This window comes from Clytia hemisphaerica, unplaced genomic scaffold (genome assembly GCF_902728285.1).
Source record: "Clytia hemisphaerica strain Z4C2 unplaced genomic scaffold, Clytia hemisphaerica genome assembly, whole genome shotgun sequence".
Lineage (NCBI taxonomy): Eukaryota > Metazoa > Cnidaria > Hydrozoa > Leptothecata > Clytiidae > Clytia > Clytia hemisphaerica.
In genome coordinates this window covers 801,577-825,889 of record NW_027103551.1, presented here as the reverse complement: position 1 = coordinate 825,889, position 24,313 = coordinate 801,577, and the positions used below count along the sequence as shown (strand labels likewise).

The 24,313-nt window shown below is 36.3% G+C and overlaps 1 protein-coding gene across 2 annotated transcripts in view; it reads left to right on the top strand.

The window, feature by feature from the left end:
- LOC136800192 (aryl hydrocarbon receptor nuclear translocator homolog) overlaps window positions 1–24,072 on the top strand; it is a 31,550-nt gene extending 7,478 nt beyond the window's left edge. For both annotated transcript variants that reach the window (XM_067056813.1, XM_067056812.1), the window contains exons 2-17: window positions 609–687; window positions 2,154–2,204; window positions 2,628–2,666; window positions 12,437–12,594; window positions 12,971–13,047; window positions 13,431–13,523; window positions 14,095–14,209; window positions 14,424–14,456; window positions 15,493–15,674; window positions 16,352–16,566; window positions 17,069–17,175; window positions 17,832–17,982; window positions 19,040–19,268; window positions 19,756–19,858; window positions 22,016–22,135; window positions 22,463–24,072. In XM_067056813.1, coding sequence (XP_066912914.1) covers window positions 609–687; window positions 2,154–2,204; window positions 2,628–2,666; window positions 12,437–12,594; window positions 12,971–13,047; window positions 13,431–13,523; window positions 14,095–14,209; window positions 14,424–14,456; window positions 15,493–15,674; window positions 16,352–16,566; window positions 17,069–17,175; window positions 17,832–17,982; window positions 19,040–19,268; window positions 19,756–19,858; window positions 22,016–22,135; window positions 22,463–22,956 — 2,246 coding nt within the window. In that variant the 3' untranslated portion in view covers window positions 22,957–24,072. The remainder of the gene's footprint in view (window positions 1–608; window positions 688–2,153; window positions 2,205–2,627; window positions 2,667–12,436; window positions 12,595–12,970; window positions 13,048–13,430; window positions 13,524–14,094; window positions 14,210–14,423; window positions 14,457–15,492; window positions 15,675–16,351; window positions 16,567–17,068; window positions 17,176–17,831; window positions 17,983–19,039; window positions 19,269–19,755; window positions 19,859–22,015; window positions 22,136–22,462) is intronic.
- Window positions 24,073–24,313: the final 241 nt, after the last annotated feature.

Here is a 24,313-nt window from a genome sequence, read left to right as displayed (position 1 = left end):
TGTTGTGTAGAATGCTATTCTGATAGCCCTCATATTGGTAGGAAAAATGATGGCAAATTGTTAGGTTCTCCTAAGAAACCTTTCTTTTCAGAATTTGTATTCACAGCTAGAAAAGCAGGTGTGTCAAATGGTTCTTTTTTATAGAGTGCTACTTTTTAACTATTTTTGAACTACTATTCCTTTTCATAAGTTTGTGTGCTTATTATCTGGACTCATTACTGTAGAACATTACGGTATTATTGATATAGTAGATAATTTTGGAAAACGCAGTTGACTTTTACTAATTCGAATTCGAATATCTATCGTTCGAATCTTTCTACAATTCGAACCTATCCTTCTCCCCTGTCCAAGAAAATACATCAGGATACTTTCTTATAATATTCAACCATATCTCTGTTCTTGATATTCATGACGTAATCTTTTATACGGAAACACCCGAAAAACACCGGGTGTTTGCCACCAGTTTTGAATTTAAACAATGAAACTGGTGGCAAACGCCCGGTGTTTTTCATATGTTTCCGTATAAAAGATTACGTCATGAGTATCAAGAATAATCAATCAATTTGAATTATTGTTGATTTACAATTGATTCTGTTCTTCATTTTTAGACCAAGGCTTCGGTGGTGGTGGAGGTGGTGGACCAGGAAATTACCGCAAAAGAACAAAACCAACAGGATTAAGAGGAGAGTAAGTATATTTTCCAAAAATAAATACAGTCAACTCACTTAACTCATGAACTACACGCTTTTTTTATAAGAATATCTACTATAAGAATATCAGGATGAAAAGTATGCCATAAGAATACCCTCTAGGGTGAATTTTACAGAATTTGATAAGAATACAGTTATTTTGTATTTGGTTAACTGAAAAAACTGCTTCTTTTGTTAGAGATAAATTGAAGCTTTGAGGAAGAAATGTAATTTTAACCCATATGTTCACTCAAAATTCCAAAACTCTCAAATTGATCATTTCTCATGTTTGTAAAAAAGTCAAGTCTAAAAAGGTAAGAATACGTTAAGAATATTTCATCCTCAATTTTGGCACTTTCTTAAAAGAATACTTGATCCTCATCCAAAGTACATTGTTCTTTAAAAAAAAGCGTGTACTGTGTAATTCGAATTTTTCTCTGATTCGAAGAAAAATTTAGTCCCTTGAAGATCGAATTAGAGTGAGTCAACTGTAATTATAAAAAAACAAAGCCGTTAGCTCAATAAAAAACATTCTTAAACAAATTTTTCCTCGATTTTATCCCCGAGTTCCGTCATAGTGCAGAAAGGGGTCTGATCCCCCTTGTTAATTGACCCCCCCCTTCTTGGCACCCAACCTTTAAAAATGCCTATCCCCCAAAAATTTTGGGCTAAATTTTCGAAAATATATAGTGTATAGTGCGATCCGATAATCCCTTTCTCGCTGCTTTCCCCTTCTAAAAATCAATCCCCCCTCCTTGCTATCCCCCCTTTTTAATGAAAATTTCTGATCTCCCCCTTCTTCACTTTTTTGGAAGGTGTCATCCCCCTTAAGAAAGGGGGGGGGGGTCCGAACTATGTCCGTTGACTGAGCTAGGACGAGATCACAGTACCTACAATAGAGGTTGGTTTAACACCAAAGTTTGTTCGCGTTATTGCGAAGACAGATCATCCGGCTACGGTTCTTAAAGTCGTTGCTTCGAACCCAATCCGGTTCATATAAAAATTCCCAAAATGTTACTTGATGCCTCTCTGCTTGATGCTCATAAAAAAAGAGATGGATCAAGAGTAAGTGGAGAAATTCATGGAGAAAGAGTGGCGCCCTCCTCTACCATCAGATAGACAGCTATACGAAAAGGGGAGCTTCTGGTCTCCGTCGACTGCGTTCGCATACTTACTTACTTAACTTAATTAATGTATCAAATATATTAGGAAATAAAGAACTAACTTACAATTGCTACACGGTGTTTCATGCTGGTGCAATCTACAGGCAATGCAGTGTATTGTAGATATATTGTAGATTTTATTTCATGAAATCATACACCGTGTAGCAATAGTAAATTAGTTCTTTATTTCTTGATATTTCGTTCGAATTCTTTCGAATTTTCTTGAGCACTTTGTGTTTCTATTTATTTCACTGTATGTATCAGATATATAGATTTAATCGTCTTTAAATTTTCCTTATAGTGGTTCAGATGATGATGACCATTTCAACGGTGGGAAACCTAAAAATGCAAGGTAAGCATGTTCCGTCATTTTCCCAAGTAATATTCCGATTTTGTGACTCAGATATTCGATGTGCGGATTACCTTAAAGTGATAAACTTAATCCGATTAAAATTTTCGTCGAGTAGAATTTAAGTCGGGGAAAACTTCAGTTTTGTCAACATTCGTCACATCTTTCTTGAAGTTGATCAAAAAGTTTTTTCGCCCGGAAAACTACGTCATTTGCCTAAAAATGTCGCCACTTTTCGTCGACTTATCATTTCTCGTTGAGATACTGTTTTGTAGAAGATGTCGGGTGATTATCATACTTTCATTAGACTTGTGGCACAGAGGCTTAAAAGTATTCTAATTCTATAAATTTTAAAGGCTCTTATTCTTATCTTATTAACTTATTCTCGTAGATTTTCGTATATTATTGTGAATTTTCTTTTTGTAGATTTGAAAGCAAAGAGCAATCGAAAGAAAGATTTGCGAGGTATGCTTTTGAGTAATTTGATTTTCATACGACAACATATATACTACAGCTTTCTCCCAAAAGTACTAAGATTTTTATTGCACTTCCGTGTGAAAAAGTTTTATACAAAAACCAGCGTGGTGACAAACACCATATTAAGTTTTCTCCAGCTACAAAGTAGCCTTTAAATATTCGTTGACAATTTTGGTCAAAAAATCTATCTTTAGCTCATCTAGATAAAACATCTTTTCATAATACAGGGACGCTCTCTTATTTGATTTTCAAGGGAAATTGGATTTTCATCGAATAAGGGAGGTTATAAAAGAGTGCAGCATCCTTTATGAGAGTTTCTTGTTGACGGTTATTTTCAATGTTATAGAATAATGGAATGTATCGAATAGTAGAATATCGAATTAGAGAGCGTCAATTGTATATTTCAGGTCCTTTATGTATGTTTGAAAAGATGTTTCAGTTTCAACAAATTTTTAAATCATTTAGAAGTTAGATTCAGCTGCACAAAATACATGATTTTGAGATTAAAAAAGAAAATATTGAATGAATCTAATTTCTTCCTCAAATAACCCACTGTGGGAAAGAAATCAATCAAATATATTTCAGTTTCTAAACAATCAAATTAATTCTTATCAAATCTAATTTGAATGTTTTTTATCGAACACGTAACAAGATGTAAAAGTAGTACCAAAGAAAATATCTAGCGGGTCAACGACAGCCATACAAACAAACAAACTTGGACAAAATTGGGTTATTACGTGTCTTGATTTATCGAAATCATGATGCAACCATTTTGTTTATTCTTTTTCACTTCAATCTTAATATACTGTTGCCATGGAAATACGCGCTTTCGCCATCGCGTTATATCAGTTGGAATATTTTCTATCTGCCGTCAGAAAGAATGGAAAAGTCTACGTTTCAGCCAAAGTCAGTTTAACCGAGATGCACTAGAACACGAGACATTCTATTCAAGCATGCAAGAAACAACCGTGAATCATTTACTACTGATTCGTAATAAAACATTTTCGAATAATGGAGTGGAATTTGCTTCATATGATGTTTGTAATAGTACAGACCGACTACTTGAAGTCTTAACTGAAATCTCCTTGAACAAGACTTTTTATCGCCGAAATGAAAGGAGATCTTTCGTCCAAAATATATTCGTACTCCACGCTTACATTCCAAAGCCAATGGCTAAAATCATTAAAGAATACACAAGCTTTGGAGACTTTGTAAAATTTTGTTCACCTCACAGCTGTGAAGACCGTTACTTTCTTCAGAATTCTGAAAACTATGCTAAAGATTTGATTCAGTTAACACAAAGACTGAACTGGAAAAACCTAACATTGATTTTGATCAGTGAAAAAGGTGTACGATATCCTTGGAGAGAATATTACGAGCAAAGCTACAATTTACTTAAAGATACCAAGAGTTATTGTTTGCAACGTCGATACTTTGATTTACCTTTGAAAGGATTTTCAAGAAGTCTCATACAATCTGTTTTTCCATTGATCGATAAGGCATCATCTGATAATTCCACTTTGATATTTTTCTGCCCAGAAATTTACCATGGTTTTATTCTGTGGAAACTTAAAAAACAGATTCACCATTCTAATATGAAAGTTATATTACACGATTATTTTCGAACGACGCGCGGAGTCGCACCTTATTGGCTTACAATAAACAATAAAATGCGCGGAAGATTGGACGTAGGTTTAAGACAACTCATTCCTGGGCCCGAGGTTTATCTCCGCTCGCTTCCCGAGAAACAAGCTTTAATATATGCTGTGTCTAGAGTCATGTATCTTCGGCTCAATATGGCAATAAGCCCCGTAGAGGAGGCATTACAGTTTGCTTACAGCATTCTTAAAGGGAGCAATGGTACCTATATTTCACCTGTTTCAAAAGACCTCTTAAGCCTAAGGGAAGAAACTTCACTTAACATTGATGAAAAGTTAGCCCTCGCTGAAAAATTTCTTGATTCAATTTCAAACGACTCAATGCCTTGTCGAGAAACAATTTGTTCTGCAGGCTTCGAAAAAATCTACGGTCCAATCAATATAACAAATAGCTTGTTATATGATGAACAGCATGGCTGGAAATGTCAATTATGTCCACCGAACCACATCAATCTAAATTCTGAATCAAACAATAGATGCAAACCTTGTACAGGAGCTTATAATGTTGACGATGGTTTGCGATTGAAATGTGTTGATCCATATACAAATGAGTACCATGTCTTCCGCGGTACAGAGCGAATCACTATCGCTTTAATGTCAGTTCTAGGCTTCTTTTTGGCAACCCTGTTTTTGACCGTTTACTTCAAGTATCGAAATACTCCAACGGTCAAAGTGTCAGATCTCCACATATCTCTCTTTCATTTAGTGGCTTTACAACTAACAATATCTTGTACTGGTGTCTTGTATCTTCTACCGACCCAATACATTCGAAGATGTGTTTATCGGAATCTAATATTCACCATATCCTATTCACTAAACGTAGGGCTTGTGTTCGTCAAATCACAAAAACTACTAAATGCATTTTTATCATCTGTTCGACTTAAACCGAACGCAGCTAAAAAGACAATGGCAGCACAGATTTTAACAGTCTGTCTATTTGTTTTTATATCGAACACTGTTCTAACCATCTTATATATTCAGATTGACCCAAGGTTAGTTTCAATACAAAACGAAGCAAGCAGAACAAGACTCTATTACTGCAATACTGGTCCACATAGCACTCTATTAGTTTTATTGATGACGTTTTATCAGCTTCTATGCTTCATCCAAGCTTTTCGTGGACGGCATTTACCAGGGCCAATGAACAATGCAATGTCTTTAGTTTATGGTACGATGATCACTACTATGACTTTCGCCATCAGTTTCCCGATTAGTTATTTTCGAGATGTCTTCGAGAGAGATTTTATTCAATGTGTTGTCGTTCTTTTTAACTGTAGTGTTATTTTGTTGTTTTTGTATGGTAAACCTTGTTTTATTATACTTTTCAAACCGCATAAAAACACAAGGCAGTATTTCAGTCAGAAAAGCTTGGTGGAGATGTCATCACAAGTTGGATTGAGCCAAAGTTTTCACCAATAGCACTCAGAATGCGAATAACTTTCTACTGATTATTCAGGGACCCCGCCATGAGATTGAAAGGGGAGGCAATGAATATAGATTTTAAGATGATGCAACCAAAAAATCTTAATTTCCAAAAAATTGGGGGGGGTATTGCCCCCTGCCCGCCGGTGGCGTGGGCAATCATCATGTGTATTGAAATTAAATTAAATTAAATTACATAAATTTTGTAATATTGTCTCATATACTTTTTTAAAAGAAAAGTATTTAAACAACTCAATTTTCTTTCTTTACATCAAATTTTTCTCTCTTCGAACCTTACAGCTACAGAACATTACATTGATTGATTCAAGCCCTTTTGAATTTTATGCATAACACTCTTCTTTGTCCCTGCAACAACAATAAGGTATAGCCGAAAGGTAAAGTTCGATATCTTGTATTGGATTTGAAGTCACTTAGTTCTTACGTAAGTTGTGTGTTCGAGTTGTTTTTATACAAACGCTGGATAGATTGAAAACATGAACTTTGAAGAAGATTGCCTTTAGCAGTCTTTTGCATAGTTCTTTGGTTATACTCAATTCTCTGTCTGAACAATACTATCTTTATGCTCTTGACATTTTCAAAACTCTTCTCTTTATTCCTGTTGAAAGTAAGAAAAAATCTAAGCATGCGCCTAAACATATTAGTAGGATTGGTGTAATTATCGTGCAAATTTGGAACAAAGCACCACATTTGGACCAGACATGCCTAATACCCTGGGAATTGATATTAGAAGGGCGGCCCAGAAAATTTTTAAGGGTAACTCTTATTTTTGGCCCCATTTATTGAAAAACTAGGCTAAATTCATAATTCAGGAAATCTTCGTAAGTTATGGCAAGGCGTTCGTGAAATTATATCTTCTTCCTCATCTTCTAGCTGCATCTTTCTTAATATTGACGACACCCTCTCTTCTAATCCCAAAGAAGCTTCTGAAACTTTTAATGACTTTTTTGTAACAATCACAGATAGCATTCGTTCCAAAATCCCTTTTACTCGTCATCGTTTCTCTGAGTGGTTGAAAATAGGAATGCAAACTCTTTTTTCATCGTTCCCACGACCCCTAATGAAGTATCTGCTGTTCTCAAGTAGCATACCCTATCCGATAATCAATTCAAATCTACAAAGCTTTTCTCTGATTCTTTCTGACATTATCAACTTGTCTTTCTATTCTGGTATTTTTCCATTTAAACTCAAAGAAGCCAAAGTCATACCTATCTTTAAAGAAAAAGGCTCTCCACTTGATACTGAAAACTACAGGCCCATCTCTCTGCTCTCAAACATTGATAAAATCTTTCAAAAACTTATGCACAAACGTCTTATGACTTTTCTTGATCAATCAGGCTCTTTGTATCCACTCCAATTTGGTTTCCGCTCAAAACACTCTACAGAAACAGCACTTCAATATTGTGTTGATCAAATTTCAACTGCTCTGGATGAAGGTGAGTATGGCTGCTCCATTTTCAATGACTTACAAAAAGCTTTTGATGCCATTGACCATGAGATTTTAGCTTCAAAACTAGAATTCTATGGGGTTCGTGGGACAGCTCTTGATTGGTTTCGCTCTTTCTTATCTGATCGATCACAATTTTTGTATATCTCTAGCATTAGTTCTAAAACTAAGCCTATACTTCACGGTGTCCCCCAAGGCTCTGTTCTTGGACCATTATTATTTCTTCTTTACGTTAACGACTTGCATATCGCCCTTCCTTATTCCTTAGTTAATTTATTCGCTGATGACACAATGCTTTTTCTCAGAAAAGAACTCCTAAAACCTATAGCCAAGCAAGCTAACATCGATCTTAAACTTCTAATGCATTGGTTGAATGCAAACAAGATATCTCTGAATGCTAACAAAACTGAGCTTATTATCTTTAGACCTATTAGAAAGAAAATGAACTACGACCTAAAAATAAAAATCAATGGACACAGACTCAGACCTAGTAACTTTGTGAAATATCTTGTTGTATATATCGATGAAAATCTAAACTGGAAGCACCACATTGATTTTGTTTGCAACAAATTAAAACGTGCGAATGGTTAAACTTCGGCATTATGTCGACAAGAAAACCTTATTAGCATTATATTATTCTTTATTTCACCCTCATCTCTCGTACTCAGCTGCAGTCTGGGGACAACGCCAATCTGTTCATGTCCGTCGAATTCTAACACTACAAAAGCAAGCTCTCCGAATTATGACATTTTCCGATTATCGAGCACATTCCTCACCTCTCTTCTTGGATCATACTCTTTGAACCAACCTTTTTTGACTTCGTACAATACCTAAATATTTTTTTTATTTACAAAATTTTTAATCGAATGTTACCACCTCTTCTGCAAGAACACTTCATTTTGACATGTCTTGATGATGTTGAGCGTCATGAAGTCATGTGATGTAAATAGAATTGGATGGTACGAACTTTTTTTCGAAAGGCACGAACTATTTTTCAAAAGGCACGAACTTTTTTTCGAAAGGCACGAACTTTTTTTCAAAAGGCACGAACTTTTTTTCGAAAGGCACGAACTTTTTTTTCAAAGGCACGAACTTTTTTTTCAAAGGCACGAAGGGCACGAAGGCACGCAAGGCACGAAAAAAATCACGCTCGTCTTGTTACTTGTCTCTTTGAACTTGTTTGTTTTGACTGTCGTTTAACCTTTTTGTGGTCTTGACTTGGTACGAGTATGTTTCATTGTATTTGTGTGCGAGTTAATGTAATCTTTTATGTTTGTTAATTTGTTTGGACTGCAGGTCGGTTCAGGGTTATGGAATCTGGGGGAGTGTTGGACGTCCTTAAAACACGTTTAAAGCCGCTGCACCTGTCGCAAGTCGGGGACTCAAGATGACATTATATTTTTGTTGGGTTTTTGGTAGTTTTTAGTGTTTGTATTTTTGTGATTGTTGTGTTTATGTTACTGCTTAGCTTTTCAAACTTTATATCTATTGGGCCATTCCATTTTATATCCATACAGGGAGTGGACGAACATTTCCAGAGGGTAATCTGAGAAAGATTTCCAGGGGGTGTTTTTTCATTTTTCCAAGGGGGTAAAAAGTCATTCTAAAATTTCCAGGGGGTAAAAGACTGATTTCAGTTCGTCCACCCTCATTTCAAGGTATGAAAAAAAATTTCCAAGGGTATTTTTGAAAATTATGCTATTTTCCAGGGGGCATCATTTTCACACATTTTCAATAATTTTTTTTGACTTGAAAAGGTTCGTCCCCTCCCCTGTATGGTTTTTTAATGGAAACAGCCCAATGGTTTGTTGATTCTTTTTCGCATAAAATTCTCATTTCTTGACAGAATGTTTGATTGGTTATGATTTATTTATTTATTTAGAAAAATCCAAAAAAAATAGAAAAAACCGTATAAGTATGAAAATATTACGTTCTTTTTATGTTCCATTTTTATTTTATTTAGTATTTCAACACTTTCTCTCCTTGAGGTCTCTGATCTTCACCATTATATACTATTGTCGAATGAAGTTAATGTGTTTTATTTCAATACTAAATAGTTTCACGCCGTGGACCATCATCAGTTGAAAATATAATTTTAAAATGATTTTGAGATTAAAAAAGAACTAATTTGAATATTTTTCATCGAACACGTAACAAGATGTAAAAGTAGTACCAAAGAAAATATCTAGCGGGTCAACGACAGCCATACGAACAAACAAGCTTGGACAAAATTGGATTATTACGTGTTTTGATTTATAGAAATCATGATGCAACCATTTTGTTTATTCTTTTTCACTTCAATCTTAATATATTGTTGCCATGGAAATACGCGCTTTCGCCATCGCGTCATATCAGTTGGAATATTTTCTATCTGCCGTCAGAAAGAATGGAAAAGTCTACATTTCAACCAAAGTCAGTTTAACCGAGATGCACTAGAACACGAGAAATTCTATTCAAGCATGCAAGAAACAACCGTAAATCATTTGCTGGAGATTCGTAATAAAACATTTTCGAATATCGGAGTGGAGTTTGCTTCATATGATGTTTGTAATAGTACAGACCGACTACTTGAAGTCTTAACTGAAATCTCCTTGAACAAGACTTTTTATCGCCGAAATGAAAGGAGATCTTTCGTCCAAAATATTTTCATACTCCACGCTTACATTCCAAAGCCAATGGCTAAAATCATTAAAGAATACACAAGCTTTGGAGACTTTGTCAAATTTTGTTCACCTCACAGCTGTGAAGACCGTTACTTTCTTCAGAATTCTGAAAACTATGCTAAAGATTTGATTCAATTAACACAAAGACTGAACTGGAAAAACCTAACATTGATTTTGATCAGTGAAAAAGGTGTACGATATCCTTGGAGAGAATATTTTGAGCAAAGCTACAATCTACTTAAAGATACCAAGAGTTATTGTTTGCAACGTCGATACTTTGATTTACCTTCAAAAGGATTTTCAAGAAGTCTCATACAATCTGTTTTTCCATTCATCGATGAGGCATCATCTGATAATTCCACTTTGATATTTTTCTGCCCAGAAATTTACCATGGTTTTATTCTGTGGAAACTTAAAAAACAGATTCACCATTCTAATATGAAAGTTATATTACACGATCATTTTCGAACGACGCGTGGAGTCCAACCTAATTGGCTTACGATAAACAATAAAATGCGCGGAAGATTGGACGTAGCTTTAAGACAAGTCATTCCTGGGCCCGAGTTTTATTTCCGCTCGCTTCCCGAGAATCAAGCTGTAATATATGCTGTGTCTAGGGTCATGTATCTTCGTCTCAATATGGCAATAAGCCCCGTAGAGGACGCATTACAGTTTGCTTACAGCATTCTAAAAGGAAGTAATGATACCTATATTTCACCTATTTCAAAAGACCTCTTAAGCCTAAGGGAAGAAACTTCACTTAACATTGATGAAAAGTTAGCCCTCGCTGAAAAATTTCTTGATTCAATTTCAAACGACTCAATGCCGTGTCGAGAAACAATGTGTTCAGATGGCTATGAAAAGATCTACGGTCCAATCAATATAACCAATAGCTTGTTATATGATGAACAGCATGGCTGGAAATGTCAATTATGTCCACCAAACCACATCAATCTAAACCCTGAATCAAACAATAGATGCAAACCATGTACAGGAGGTTATAATGTTGACGATGGTTTGCGATTGAAATGTGTTGATCCATATACAAATGATTACCATGTCTTCCGCGGTACAGAGCGAATCACTATCGCTTTAATGTCAGTTCTAGGCCTCTTTTTGGCAATCCTGTTTTTGACCGTCTACCTCAAGTATCGAAATACTCCAACGGTCAAAGTGTCAGATCTCCACATATCTCTCTTTCATTTAGTGGCTTTACAACTAACAATATCTTGTACTGGTGTTTTGTATCTTCTACCGACCCAATCCATTCGAAGATGTGTTTACCGTAATCTAATATTCACCATATCATATTCACTAAACATAGGGCTTGTGTTCGTCAAATCACAAAAACTACTAAACGCATTTTTATCATCTGTTCGACTTAAACCGGACGCAGTTAAAAAGACAACGGCTGCACAGATTTTGACAGTCTGTCTATTTGTTTTTATATCGAACACCGTTCTAACCATCTTATATATTCAGATTGACCCAAGGTTAGTTTCAAAACAAAACGAAGCAAGCAAAACAAGACTCTATTACTGTAATACTGGTCCACATAGCACTCTATTAGTCTTATTGATGACGTTTTATCAGCTTCTATGCTTCATCCAAGCTTTTCGTGGACGACATTTACCAGGACCAATGAACAATGCAATATCTTTAGTTTATGGTACGATAATCACTACTATGATTTTCGCAATCAGTTTCCCGATTAGTTATTTTCGAGATGTCTTCGAGAGAGATTTTATTCAATGTGTTGTGGTTCTTTTCAACTGTATTGTCATTTTGTTGTTTTTGTATGGAAAACCTTGTTTTATTATACTCTTCAAACCGCATAAGAACACAAGGCAATATTTCAGTCAGAAAAGCTTGGTGGAGATGTCATCACAAGTTGGGTTAAGCCAAAGCTTCCACCAATAATGCTTATATTTATGTACTAATAACTTTCTACTGACTATTTGTCTAATCAGTAATCATCATGTGTATCAATTAAATTACATAAATTTTGTAATATTGTTTTAAATATACTTATAAAAGAAATATATTTAAAAAACTCAATTTATCAAATTTTTCTCTCTTCAAACCTTATAACCACAGAACCCCGCCTCGCTTTACATTGATTGGTTCGAACCCTCTCGAATTTTATGCATAACACACTTCTTTGTCCCTGCAACAACAATAAGGTATAGCCGAAAGGTAAAGATCAATCTTTTATACTGGATTTGAAGTCACTTAATTCTTACATAAATTGTGTGCCCGCGTGGATTTTATACAAACGCTGGATTGAAAGTAACATTTACCGCTGCAATTTGAAGAGTGTAAAATGTAAAAAAGAAAATAAAGAAAGTGCTAGGTGCAATCCGTCATCCGAAATGCTGCGCAAATTTCAGTTTTAATTTTTTCTAGTTTGAACAAGTGTTGAACATTTGCCTATAGCCCTCTGCTTGAAACTCATATCTCAAATTTGCGTGACCTCCCTTATGAGAGAGAATTTGAGCTAAAGGTAGAGAGGGGACTGAATACATTAATATTTGAATATTTTCTTGGTAGGGAGAATCACAGTGAAATCGAGCGACGTCGACGTAACAAGATGAACGCGTACATAAACGAACTGTCTGATATGGTTCCGTCATGCAATGGCTTGATACGAAAGCCGGATAAATTGACAATTTTGAAGATGGCTGTAAGCTATATGAAGTCTCTAAAAGGTATATTACATGTTGCCATCTTCTTTAGACGGCTGGCTGTACTTTATACAAATTAATAACTCAACTTTGTTGCTTTGTTTTCTTGGTTGAAAATATTTTCACCTAAATTTTTCCTACACTAAATAGGAACAATTCGACCTCAACAAAAAATTATTTACTTCATTTTATCAGGGTAAAATTGAGGTGTTTTATCCTTTATGCTGAATTTTTACTACTTTGACCAATTATATTCTTTGCTCAGATTTATTCTTTAAAAATTGTTTGTATTTTCTAGAAATTATTTAATAAACGTCTTTCAAAAGTATTCTTACAGTTGTTTCAATCAAACAAGCTTTTCTCTGCTCTAACTGTTGGTGTTTTACATTTTTCGTTCCAGGTGATCCGTCAGCACCAGAGGGTAGCTTCAAACCAACTTTCTTGTCTGATCAAGAACTCAAACATCTTGTACTCGAGGTTAGTTCATCAATCTTGTCAGTGTTGAATTTTGTCTATAGCTCGATGGAATGTCCTTTGTCTATTTATATGTGGTTGAGTTGCAGGAGGCACTACTACTACTTGTCCCTTACTGGCTAAACCCTGAATGAGTATGAGATTTTAATAGCTTAACATATACCTGTGATAAGAGTGAATTCTTATTTCATTTTTTAAGCCAGTGAAGGTAAATTCGAAATTTCTCGTGCATAACCTTTTAGATTTGCTTTAATAGTTCACAAATTATATACTTTTGAAAAAGTCTCAAAAAGTTTTCAGAAAGAGGTATCAAATTTTGACTCGATTGGCTACTGTAGCCGTTATTACAGTGACGTTATAAAACACATAAATTTCCAACTTTTCAGGCAGCAGACGGCTTTTTGTTTGCGGTGGATTGTTCAAGTGGAAATATTCTTTACGTATCAGATTCAGTCACGCCAGTTCTCAATCAATCTCAGGTATCAAGAAATATTTATGCCGATTACTGAGACCTAATTTAAACGGTCGTCTTTGTGGCTTGCCCTGCTTCGTCACACAGAAGCAGATTGGCGGAAAGGGCATTGTTCAATTTTTTTTGCCCGAAAGAGATCAAAAGAAGTCATAAGTCCATTGGCGGCTAAAGAAAGTATCGTATCGACTTACTGCCAATTTTTGTCAAGAATGAAGGAAAATAAGGTAGAAAGTTGATGTCTAAATTAAAGCAGGTTGCTCATTATGGGACTCGGCTAGCACGTTAATTGGAGAGTTTATTGACGTCACATGAGGTATATTTTAAGCAAATTGATTCGCCACAACCAGTTTCAATGCAGAATCTTCAAACGGTTGATCACAGCTGACCTCCATATGACCAACCTTTAACAGTGAAATTTTCGACGTCTAACTTTTGAAATCCAAATCTTTACTTATGACAAAGTGACAGCACTCGATGCCTGTCTATGTTCTCTACAGTATGGCTTTTGGTTTTAAGTGCCAGAATATACGCGAGATTTTCTTCCTCAAAAATGAATTTCTTTGTTTCGTTTATTTCAGAATGAGTGGATAAACAAATCATTTTATGACGTCATCCACCCTGAAGACATCAACAAGATAAAAGACCAATTGAACACAGAAGTCTCCAATGATACGCGCATCCTTGACCTCAAAAGTAAGTATTCACCGAATCTCTTGAAATAAAGACTTTAATGAACATCTGTATTTTTCAATTCTTCGCCGTAGTGTTGGTTAGAAAATTCTTGAAAATTCTCAACTTTAGCACACTTGATTGAATAAACTCTTCTCGAAGAAATACGCTTGATAGGAAATTTATTTGACAAAAACCCCTTGCTACATTAATCATTCTTGATTTCTTTGTCTTTCAGCTGGGAATGTTCGAACTGATGGCAATTCGCCTGGTAAGATTCCTTATTTTTATTAATAATTAATATTAATCGAATGAGAATATTGAGCGTAGTACAGTGGTAGTAAGTAAGTCTGCGACCGCAGTCGGAGGCGACCCGAAGGCTCCTCTTTCGATAGCTATCTACCCGAAGGTAGGGGAGGGCGCCACTCTTTCTCCCTGGATTTCTCCACTTACCCTTGATCCTTCTCTTAGTTGCTGAGCATCAAGCAGAGAGGCATCAAGTACCATTTTGGAAATCTTTGGTATGACCCGGCTGGGGGTTGAACCCACAACCTTGCGAACCGTAGCCGGATGCTCTACCACTGTACTACGGTCGTACAGTGGTAGAGCATCCGGCTATGGTGCGCAAGGTTGTGGGTTCAATCCCTAGCCGGATCGTACCAAAGATTCCCAAAATGGTATTTATGCTGCCTCTCTGCTTAATGCTGAGTAATTAAAAGAGGGATCAAGGTTAAGTTGAGCAATCCAGGGATAAAGAGTGGCAATCCTTTCCTTCGGGTAGACAGCTATCGAGAGCAGAACCGACTGCGGTCGAAAACCTATATACTACTGATAAGAATATTAGCGTAATGATGTGTCGAGAAGAAATCTCAAGGTGAAATTTTCCAAAACCCTCTTCCGAACAAAACTTGATATATTTTGAGGAAAACTTTTTTTTATCTTAGTTTCTAAAAATGATATTTTTCTCCTTGCAAATTGGTATTCGGCCAGTGACTTGCTAAATCAAGTCTTCGACCGTTGATTCAGGTCTTCGACCGTTGACTTAGTTCTTCGACTGTTAATTCAGGTCTTCGACCGTTGACTTAGGTTTTCGTCTGTTAATTCAGATTTTCCGCCGTTAATTCAGGTCTTCGGTCGTTAAATCAGGTCTTCGGCCGTTAAATCAGGCCTTCGGGCGTTAATTCTGGTCTGCGTCCGCTGACGGAAAAAAAATAGCTGTACCACTCTGGCTCGAATCTTACTCGAAGGAATTTCAAAGGAAAAGTGTCTCGTACAAAAAATATGTTTCTCTCTTTTCTGTCACATAGCAAACTCTCTTGCGAATGGCTCCCGAAGGAATTTCATCGTTCGAATGAAGTGTGGAAACTACGAAGGGGATTGCGAAGATGTTGACGCCCATTTAATGGAAATCAAGAATCGATGTAAAGAAAAACGCATATCGTATAAAGATGAAGCTTATTCTGTCGTTCATTGCACTGGCTATATACGGGTATGTCTCATTTTTTTCTTATGCCCTCAAGGATTTTTAGGCCAAAATAATGGAGGATGAAGAGGAAGCTTCTTTCTTGAAACTATTTGATTGGAAAGGGACAATTTCTAGTAGATAATATGGATAATGGAGTTTCATATCACTTCTATCTTTAGATTTTCAATTCAAGATTTTTTCTAGCCTGATTTTATGTTGCTAACATTTTGTAATTAAGAGAAAGAAGAAGGAACTTAATTTTTGAAACTGTTGCCTATACGAAGGGTAGGGGGGGGGCTCAGATCTTATGAAGGAGAGTGTTTCTTTTAGCCATACCCCTTATAAGAAAATGAAGACGCTCCGTCGTAACCTCCCCCCTCAAACCCACCACAGTGAAATCACAAACGTGCCACTTCAGTTACATACCTTGGTCCTTCCTCCAAAAAGTTTCACCATTATTGTTTGCCAGAGACTTACAATTTTCTACTAATCATCATAACACTCTTAACACATAGGCTGCCAACTAAGAGAAGAGCAACTAAGAGCTTTTTTATTGCTGTTTTGAAATCTATATGAATTTCTGCGTAAGTGCTGATAAAAACAGCTTTCGATTATACTCTTGATACTGCTTTATCCGGTTATTTTGATAACATCAAAATTGAGGATGAAAAAACCTCAATCTATGTTTTGTGTCTATCCAGGATGCGAACCAACTGCACGACACAGAGGACGAGATGATGCAGCAAATACAATCTGATAAAGGTGATCTCGGAGGAGGAGAGCTCTGTCTGGTGGCTATCGGTCGTCTTCAGCCGACTAGCATGCCGACTAGTAAAGATCTGATCGAATCTGCACCTGCTACAGAGTTTATTACTCGTCAAACGCTCGACGGACGCTTCAGTTTTGTAGATCAAAGGTAAATGTTATCTGGTACTAGATCTGGAAATTAACTGCGACACACTTTGCCTGAAAATCGGGCAAATTTTAACATCTAGAAGAATTGGATTACGGAATTTGGCCTAACCACGTTTAAAAACTGTTGTTGGCACATCAAAATGCGTCTATCAATCTGCTCCTATTGATATATTGGCCCGCTCCTCTATAGTTTTCGCTTGGGCGGCCGCCAATCGCCATCGGACTATCAGATAAAGGCGAAAGATAATAGAAAAAGAGTTGCATTTTCACTTCTCCTGATCTTTAGATTTTAAATTCAAGATTTTTCCTCCCTGACTTTGCCGCTAGCTTGCTAATATTTTGTAAAAGAAAAAACCTGTATTGTTTAAAGTGCGAGTGAATCTTAGTTCTTCCTAAGTTCTTCCCCAGCATAAATCTTTAAAATGTATAAATTCTTAGTATCCACTCGGTACACAACAATAACGTTATATGGACGTCATTGAAGACTTAATTTTGTTTTTCAGGGTTACCGAAATCCTCGGTTATCGACCAATCGATTTGCTTGGGAAGCTTTGTTATGAATTTTACAGTGAAAATGATGTCGATCATATGAAAGAAAGTTTCGAACAAGGTAATGCCCAAAGTGCTATTTGCACATTGCAAATTTGCCAGCCATTTTTCTTTAATTTATTAAAGAATTTGTGTTGGCCGATAAAATTAACTTTTGTAAAAAGTGTTTAGAGTTCTTCCGATCATGCAAATATCTGCCTCAGCAAATTATATAATAGGGACCCTATCAGTCAAGAATTGAGATTATCTCTAATCTTGACTGATATATCGCTGTACCAGTATGATACTTTGTTGAATCACAATTCAGATTTGCAACTAATAGGAACCCTAAGTGCACTTATCTGCATCCAAAATACTTTCTAGGCATCATACACCTGATGCGAACTGAAATAGGTTTCTAGATTTCTCTTTAATATCAAAGATTAAAAGGTAAACTACTGTCGATTCGATATAATTTCAACCACATGAATATGGGTACTATCCAGCCTTTTTGGTTACGATTCAATACTGTCAACTTTTTCTTTAGTCTTGAAGTTGAAGGGTCAACCACTTACCATCCGATAAAATTTCAAACACATGGCTTTTTTTGTTCCTGATTCAATACTGTCAACTTTTTCTTTAGTCTTGAAGTTGAAGGGTCAACCACTTACCATCCGATAAAATTTCAAACACATGGCTTTTTTGTTCCTGATTCAATACTGTCAACTTTTTCTTTAGTCTTGAAATTGAAAGGCCAACCACTTTCCATCCGATATCACTTCAAACATATGAATGGTGAACTGGTGGCAATGAGATCAAGTTGTTACAGTTTTCAAAATCCCTACACCGATGAAGCTGAATATATTGTTTGTACCAATAATCTCATTAAGTAAGTTCTAGAATTATCTATTCAGAAAGACCTTAATCATAGTCCTTATAAAAAAACACTGGTCTGGAAGCTTATTGTTTTAACTTTTTGTTAGCTTTTTCCTTTGTTATCATAAAAAGATGAAAAGCGATTTGCTCAGTTTTTGATCACGTTAACCAAATATTCCTCTTGGGATTGGTTTAAGATTAAAATCACATGATCAAAAAGTGAGCAAAACAAATTAATTTCTCAACGCAAGTTCAAGTAAGAAACAATGGAAAGAAACAAAAGACTTCCAGACCGAGGTTTTTTATACAGGGTGTCCCTAATTAAAGTATCGAGTTTGAACATGCGATTGAGTAGAAAAGTTTGTGTGTGTTATCGCTAAAATATAAGAACGTTCTCCATCACACAGGCTTATTACAAAAGGTAGTTACAACGTATAAATTAATCATAATGACAAAGAAAAAAGAGGGGGAGCTTAAAATACAATTTTGTGAACACGCACATAAAACTTTCTACTCATAGTTGTGTTTCGACTCGATAGTTTAATTAGGGACACCCTGTACAGACTATTGTTAACCATCGGTTGAAAAATTTCTTCGGAAATGAATTCTGTCACCAAGCTTTTTTTTTGTCACTTTTATCAACAAATTTTCTACCAATAAGGTCTGATGATTATAGTGATACTGATCAATGTGAGGATATCATGATCTCCATAACATATCCATACAGTGGGTGGATGAACCTTTTCAAGCCAAAGAAATTCTTGAAAATGTGTGGAAAATGGCAAAATTTGCAAAAGAGAAAGCATTCAAAATTCTTCTCTTCACATCTGAAATTGAGGGTGGACGGACTAAAACCAGTCTTTATATCCCTTAGAGTTTTCAGAATAAATTTTAAGCCCCTGGAAAAATGACTGGAAATTCTTCTTAGATTACCCCTGGCAAAATTCTTCTCGGATTACTCCCCGGAAATATTCTTCCAGCCTCTATATAGATAAAAGATAGATTGGTCTAATCCTCCTTGTCAAAATTAATATTTCATCAACAACAACGCTTTCATTTCCATTCTATAGAAGTAAAACGGAATCGCAATACAACGTCTCGTCAAGCGGCATGGACAGCATTGATGGTGGATCAGGCTTGAATTTCAATAACACTTCCAATAATGCGAACACAAGCGGAGCGTCTGGAGAGCTAGACGTCACTTCTATTATTCAAGAGAAGCCTGGCATGTATGCGTACCCATATCGAGTACAACCGAATGATACTGGTAAATCACAACAAGGTGTTTCCATACTAGAGGTAACCGGTTCGTTTTGAATACGATTTTTCTTATTTGGCTATTTGAATTAAGGTAAGGGACATTACCTCTCCTAGGCAATTAGCGAAGCAAGAGATAAATCTTCTATTTGTTCGATATTTGCGACGTACTTAGATGAGTACCCAAAGCTCTTAAAAGTTTCTAAGTACATAAGCAAGTCTTAGGAGACATAATCATTATCTGGCGCTCGATGTAGAAATTTTCTTCCAACACGCTAAAGCTCCGAGGGTTTCGGGGATAGCGGATCCAGCAGAATTATTTTCAGGCTTATGCACCAGGGTAGTTGAACCATTAGAAGGTTATGAAATTGAACGGCTCTTTTAGAGCTTTAACCTTGGCGGCAGCCAAACCGCCATCGGAATATCAGATAAACATTATCATGTCTATCCAGTGCGATATGATATCTAATTATCTTAGACATATTATAAACGACTCCAATCTATTGCAAACTACCTTTTACGTTTTTAGTCACAATTAGGAACAGAATCAACGACACCACCCTCACGAAACATAAACAAGCGTAAAGCGAGCACTTCATCCACCATTCGGTCACAACAGCAGCTACAAGCAGGTAAGCTCGCTTTCATCCTCTCGATTGCAATTTTAAGATTTTTTTATAACGACCAGTAAATTTTAGTTGAGACTCAGCTGTTCTTATTTTTGAAATTTTCAGACTTAAGTGTTCTTAACAACGTTCCTATATGCATTATTTTTGGACCTACCTCCGGGTACCCCGGTGGAGGTTCTATAAATTAACCCATGTCCGTTCGTTCGTCCGTTCGTCCGTTCGTCCGTCCGTCTGTTACCAGCTTTTCTCAGGATTGGCTCATTAGTTTTTTCTGATTTTTTGCACAATGATGCAAAATGGCAATGCCCAGAACGTGACGGAGCCCGATTTTCGAGAAAAAATTTATTTGGGCAAATTTGGGCCAAAAACTACCTAAAAATAGGGTTTTTTGCACTTTGTGCAAAATCCTGTCATTACTTTTTTCTGATCTTTTGTGCAAAGATGGAGGGCAAGATTCTCTAAAGAATGGCTGAAGTGGTTTTTCCTGGAAAATTCTTATTCGCCTTAAAAGACGGATTTTCGTATTTTGGGGAAATTCCCTTTAACCAAATAAGAAAATATAGCTTTTCTCAAAGTTGACTCGTTATTTTTTTCTGATTTCTTGCACAATGATGCAAAATGGCAATGTCTAAAATGTGACGGAGCCCGATTTTCGAAAAAATATATATTTGGGCAAATTTGGGCCAAAAACTGCCTAAAAATAGGGTTTTTTGGACTTTGTGTAAAATCCTGTCATTACTTTTTTCTGATTTTTTCTACAAAGATGGAGGGCAAAATTCTCTAAAGAATGGCTGAAGTGGTTTTTCCTGGAAAATTCTTATTCGCCTTAAAAGACGGATTTTCGTATTTTGGGGAAATTCCCTTTAACCAAATAAGAAAATATAGCTTTTCTCGATGTTGACTCATAATTCTTTTCTGATTTTTTGCACAATGATGCAAAATGGCAATGCCCAAAATGTGACGGAGCCAGATTTTTAAGGAAAATTTTTTTGGGCAAATTTGGGCCAAAAAGAGCTTAAAAGGTTTTTTGGGGCTGAATGGTTTAAGTGATTTTCGTATTTGGGGAAATTCCTTTTTACCATTTTACATTATTCAACACACAAGCTTTATTTTTCCATTCTGAATTTTTGTACAATTATTGTCACTTTTTTCTTATTTTCATCTGATGTTAATCACTAGGTAGGTCCATTCAGCATGTTGCTTGTTCTTTCTGATGTAAGAATTTTCTTGGGCGTGTCTAAAAACTAAGACTAGAACTGTTCTTAATCTATTCTTAGTTTTTGTTCAAAATTGAGCTTCGTATTCTTATCTTAGACAAAATGTTCTTATCATAAAACCGTGTGGTCTCCATCGAAACACTCACTGTTTTCTTGCTGTACGGTAGAATTTGCAGGATTTATTGATTATCGACTTTTTATTATAATATATACAGTACAGTACGGCGTCTATGAGAATAAGAATAGCATTATTTCAGACATTTGATGCCAAACCTCCCTAAGAATTACAGATGTAGTGTCTTCGTCCCTTTCTGAAGCAAAACAATGTTCCATCTTTAAAAGAGGACAACAGTTCGGTGCCGGTAATTCGTTTTATCAAGACCACCATACTGACGCGGCTGTTGATATTTCGACAAAAATAAACGATTTACTTGTTTTTCGGCTAATTAACTTATGCAATATTGCCTATATAACTTATCCGGCTAAACAACCGACTATCAGCTAATTTGAACATATCCCTGACTGATTGGCATGATTGTTGTTTGTTTTGAATGACCAAGTTGCTGGTCTACTGTGGATTACTGTTTTTTAATAATGGTAGATTGTTATTTTTCAACTGATGTGGCTTGGAAAAGATAGAGAAGCTCTTTCTAGTGTTTATATATTGGACGATGAAAAGGATCTGAGGCCGTCTTCTATGTATATGGTGCTATTTATGTATATTTCTTAAAAATCTAGTTGCTTATTGTATAAGTTGTTGTTTGTCGATGTTGTTAGTTGATGTTGTGCTTCTTCCAAGGATAAACCAATGGGAGCGGTAAGCGTTTTTACGGCAGGGAACTACCACTGTCAACCTCGTGTGTTGTCTTTCAGTGTTTATACTTTATACATGTTGAGAATGCCAAAGTATAATAAAAAGTATCAATTGCTTTGTTTCTTGTAGGATCTTCAGTAACATCAACCTCGCCCCAAAGCAACCTGGGTAAATATGCAAATAACAGTGGCGTTTCATCGAACAACGGCAATGACCAATATATGCAAGATATGTACCAACAGAGTGAAGGTACGTACATCCATGAAATTTTAGATGGACTTCAATAAGATTTCCAGGCGTATTATGTAGGCCTTTTCACGGTTCAAAGGATCATGGGTAATCAGGATGATAACCGTGATTGCTTTAACTTAAAACAAGAGGGATGCATACAGAGAAGTAAACATTCCTGACCAAAAAAAACAAGATTCATGAAAAGATATTCCCTCTTCCCACATTCACTCTCCCTTTTGTATCCCTTCTTTTAGATGGCTAGGAAGTTACCATCTTAAGAAAGAAGGATGCATCAAGCAATGAAAAATAAACAAGTTATAAATCTTAATATGCTTGTATTTTCAGCCAGCGACGTTTTGGCGAATATGGCACGTAAACATCAACACGAGGAGCCACCTGCCCCAAATTCATACTCCTCTTCGTCGGACTGGAACACTGCTATGCAACAGCAATCCAGATATAACTACCCGCCCAACATGAACACCCAACAGATGGGTGGTGAATCAAATACGCCCGTCGATCCTTTACAAGGAATGTATCAATCAAGTGTACCGCCAAGAAATTCACGGGACCTTATTTCGAACGCCCAACAGAACTCACGTGATCTTTTACAGCCAAACAGTATGCAAAACTCTCGAGATCTTATTTCAAACGCCCCGCCCGATATGGCAGCACGTGGCTACATGAACAATTACAATGATCAACGGCTTTTCGCACAATCAGGGGCGGGAGGAAATGATATGGGCGGGAATCCACAAATGCAACAGCAATCTGGAAATCGAATGAATCCAAATTACCCACAATCCTATTCGTCAGGAGGCGAATTTCCTTACCAGTAGTAAATATATGAAAAAATAAAACTTTTGGTAAAATTGATGGAAGCTCCAAGAAATGTGGCATTCTTGAAGTCTGTTGTTGGGAAAAGTGAAGAGCAAAATTCTAAGAGAATATCGACTGTTCTTTTCAGTAGAAGTTTGTTCTGAGCATTCTGTTCAAGTAAAGGTTCGATGTTACCGCTGGCCTTTCTTACGGTATTACATTTGGATGGATGGCAAATTAATATCATGCGTGAATTACATCTATCAGTCCGCCTAACCTAACAAGAGAGTTGGGTTCGAGTTTGGTTCGGATTATGACAAATCTGATTGGTCAATTTCTATCTTGTTGCTTTTGGTGCAGAGGCTGGTAGGTTTATAAGTTGGATAGAAAGTGTGTCCAGTTGTTTAAACAAAACTAGTGAGAGAGAATTTTCCGTCATTGGTTTTACTGTAAAACATGTGTTTGAAATTGGGAACGTTTTAGCCAATCATGAAAGTGTTTATGGAGCCGATTATGATGTGAAATCCTCTCTGCTGGATTGTCGATGGCGGGATAAAATGCTTATGACTCGATTGAAAAATTTCTTCGCGAGAATATCTGGGGAGTAAATCATTTATGAGAGAGAGTTTTAATTCGAATTCGGAATTCTCCTTGTGAAGATGTCGGGAAAGTTTTGTATTTTCAAACTGGCCAAAGATGTTTAAAAGCAACAAAAAGAGTGTGAAACTGAATTTTCTAGAGATTTGATATTTTTTTTTAATATGATCCTTACCGGGAAAGAACGTTGTCGGGGAAATATACATATGGTTACTCTTTCCCAAACTCAGGACCAAGAACCCCCCCCCCCCCGGGTTTAAATTTTCCTAAGGGAATATTTGGCCGCATTTCCTTAGCTTGCTTACTTTCCCTCACTACGAGATTTGAAAATTGCAGTCCCAAAACCCATGTATTCATTACTTTTTACATAGAATTCTTATTGAACATAATTTTTGATCTTTTTGACTATTTTTGAACAGAAGGTTTTTTTAAATTCCATTTTTGACATTTTACTTAGTTTAGCTTTATTTAATTTGCTAGCACATTTGGATTTCTCACTCAACCACAAAAACGCATGTAAATAGATATTCATAACGCGACTCGTTCGTTAAGTTGAACCTCTTCGTTCCCTTGGAGGACAGATATCAGCCCCTTTTTACGACGGCCCTTATTATGGCGTTGTTTTTTTGTCGCTGGCGTAATAAGGGCCGGCGCAAGGGATTGGAATTGAAATAGGGTCGGGCTAAAAATAGGAAAAAATTGAATTGGGACCGGTGTAAAAAGGACCGGCAGGGTAAAATAATGAAACGGTCAACCAATGGTGCATGGCTGTGTTTCTGG